The sequence below is a fragment of the Dendrobium catenatum genome, unplaced genomic scaffold (assembly GCF_001605985.2).
Source record: "Dendrobium catenatum unplaced genomic scaffold, ASM160598v2 original_scaffold_212532, whole genome shotgun sequence".
Taxonomy (NCBI): domain Eukaryota; kingdom Viridiplantae; phylum Streptophyta; class Magnoliopsida; order Asparagales; family Orchidaceae; genus Dendrobium; species Dendrobium catenatum.
The window spans coordinates 117-1,483 of record NW_021530942.1 but is presented as its reverse complement, the minus strand read 5'-3'; the positions used below and the strand labels follow the sequence as shown (position 1 = coordinate 1,483).

The 1,367-nt window shown below is 36.2% G+C and overlaps 1 protein-coding gene across 1 annotated transcript; it reads right to left on the bottom strand.

The window, feature by feature from the left end:
* Positions 1–358: 358 nt before the first annotated feature.
* Positions 359–1,118, bottom strand: LOC110102793 (plant cysteine oxidase 2; the record flags this gene model as incomplete). Its single annotated transcript, XM_020831273.2, has 3 exons — positions 359–606; positions 741–891; positions 985–1,118. Coding segments are annotated over 3 exons (533 nt in total), but the record flags the coding sequence as incomplete, so codon positions are not given.
* Positions 1,119–1,367: the final 249 nt, after the last annotated feature.

Genomic DNA, 1,367 nt, shown 5'->3' with positions numbered 1-1,367 from the left:
ATTTAATATGACACAATGGAGAAAAAGGATTCATGTAACCGACCCCACGTAGTGGGATAAATGCTTGATGTTGTTGTTGTTCTACTTCTTTCACTTCATGACCATTAGATTCTGCTCCTTAAAAAAAAATGCCTCACTAAATGTTGACCAACAATTTACTATATATAAAAAAATCCTCATACTCTGGCCATTCAAATTATGAAATTAAGGCAAGCAAAAAACATTCTGAAGGGACCAATATCATAATTTTTAACTTTCATCGTGAAGGAGCAATAAACCCTGTAATCTCATGCCACAAAAGAACACAGCCATTTCTTGCAATATAAACATATTTCTAGAAAGAAAGTTAGATTTCCTTTTAGCTGTAAAAAACATTAAAGGAAATACCTGCATATTTTGCATAAGCATGATCAAAGTAATATGTGCAGTTCCGTTCAGGGCTAGAGTATGGAGGACCAAGAACATCAAGGAACGCACACGCAGTCTTGGCAGTAAAGCAATGCATGTTTCCTCCAGAAGATGGGTATAGTATGGAGGTCTCACATGGAGCAGTAAATACTGCATCAGTCTTCACTTTTGCCAATCTTTCACCTGATGGCAAAACTACTACAAGTCCACAAAGAGACAAACTTCAATGATTAATACAAAGCATTTGAAAGTTGTTATAAGATTTAACACAAAAAGAAATGGAAAGAAGCATACAACATGGTTTCTTTGTTGTTAAATTCACTAGAAATTACCACGACAAGGTTCAATGGAATCTTGGGAAACCGCAACCCAGTCAAAGGATTTAATGTGCATGGAGCCAAACAAAATTTTACTGAAGACTGTCATTCCCGGGTGATTATGTAAAGGTATGACAGCATTTGGAGGCAAGCAGAAGATGCCAATCTGTAGTGAGGAATAGATATATTGAGCAAGGTTCCCAACACAGTTTCACTGATAAGGTAATTTACTCAAACCATGGAAGAGAATGTATCATACCGAGAATTCATCACAGGTATAAACATGGAGGTATGTTATGGGAGAAGGCCTCCTGGCATCAATGTTCTTAAAAAATGGAAGCTTTGGGGATAGGCCGACATCTTCCGGTTTCAGACGATCTGCATAATAAATGACTAGAAGTATCAAAATAAACTTCTAAATTTTGATAAGCTTCAATTTATAAAATTCATTCGCCAAACTATTGAAGCTAAACAAAACTATAGCATTTGCAATTGTATTATATGACTTGAATCTAAGAATTCAACTAATTCAGAAAACTCGTACTGTAAGATGAGAAATGGGGATAAGCGGTACCCAAAGCACAAAAAAGATAGCACGACTCTAACCTAAGCTCGCTTGCTAAATCCCTACCATCAGGGAAT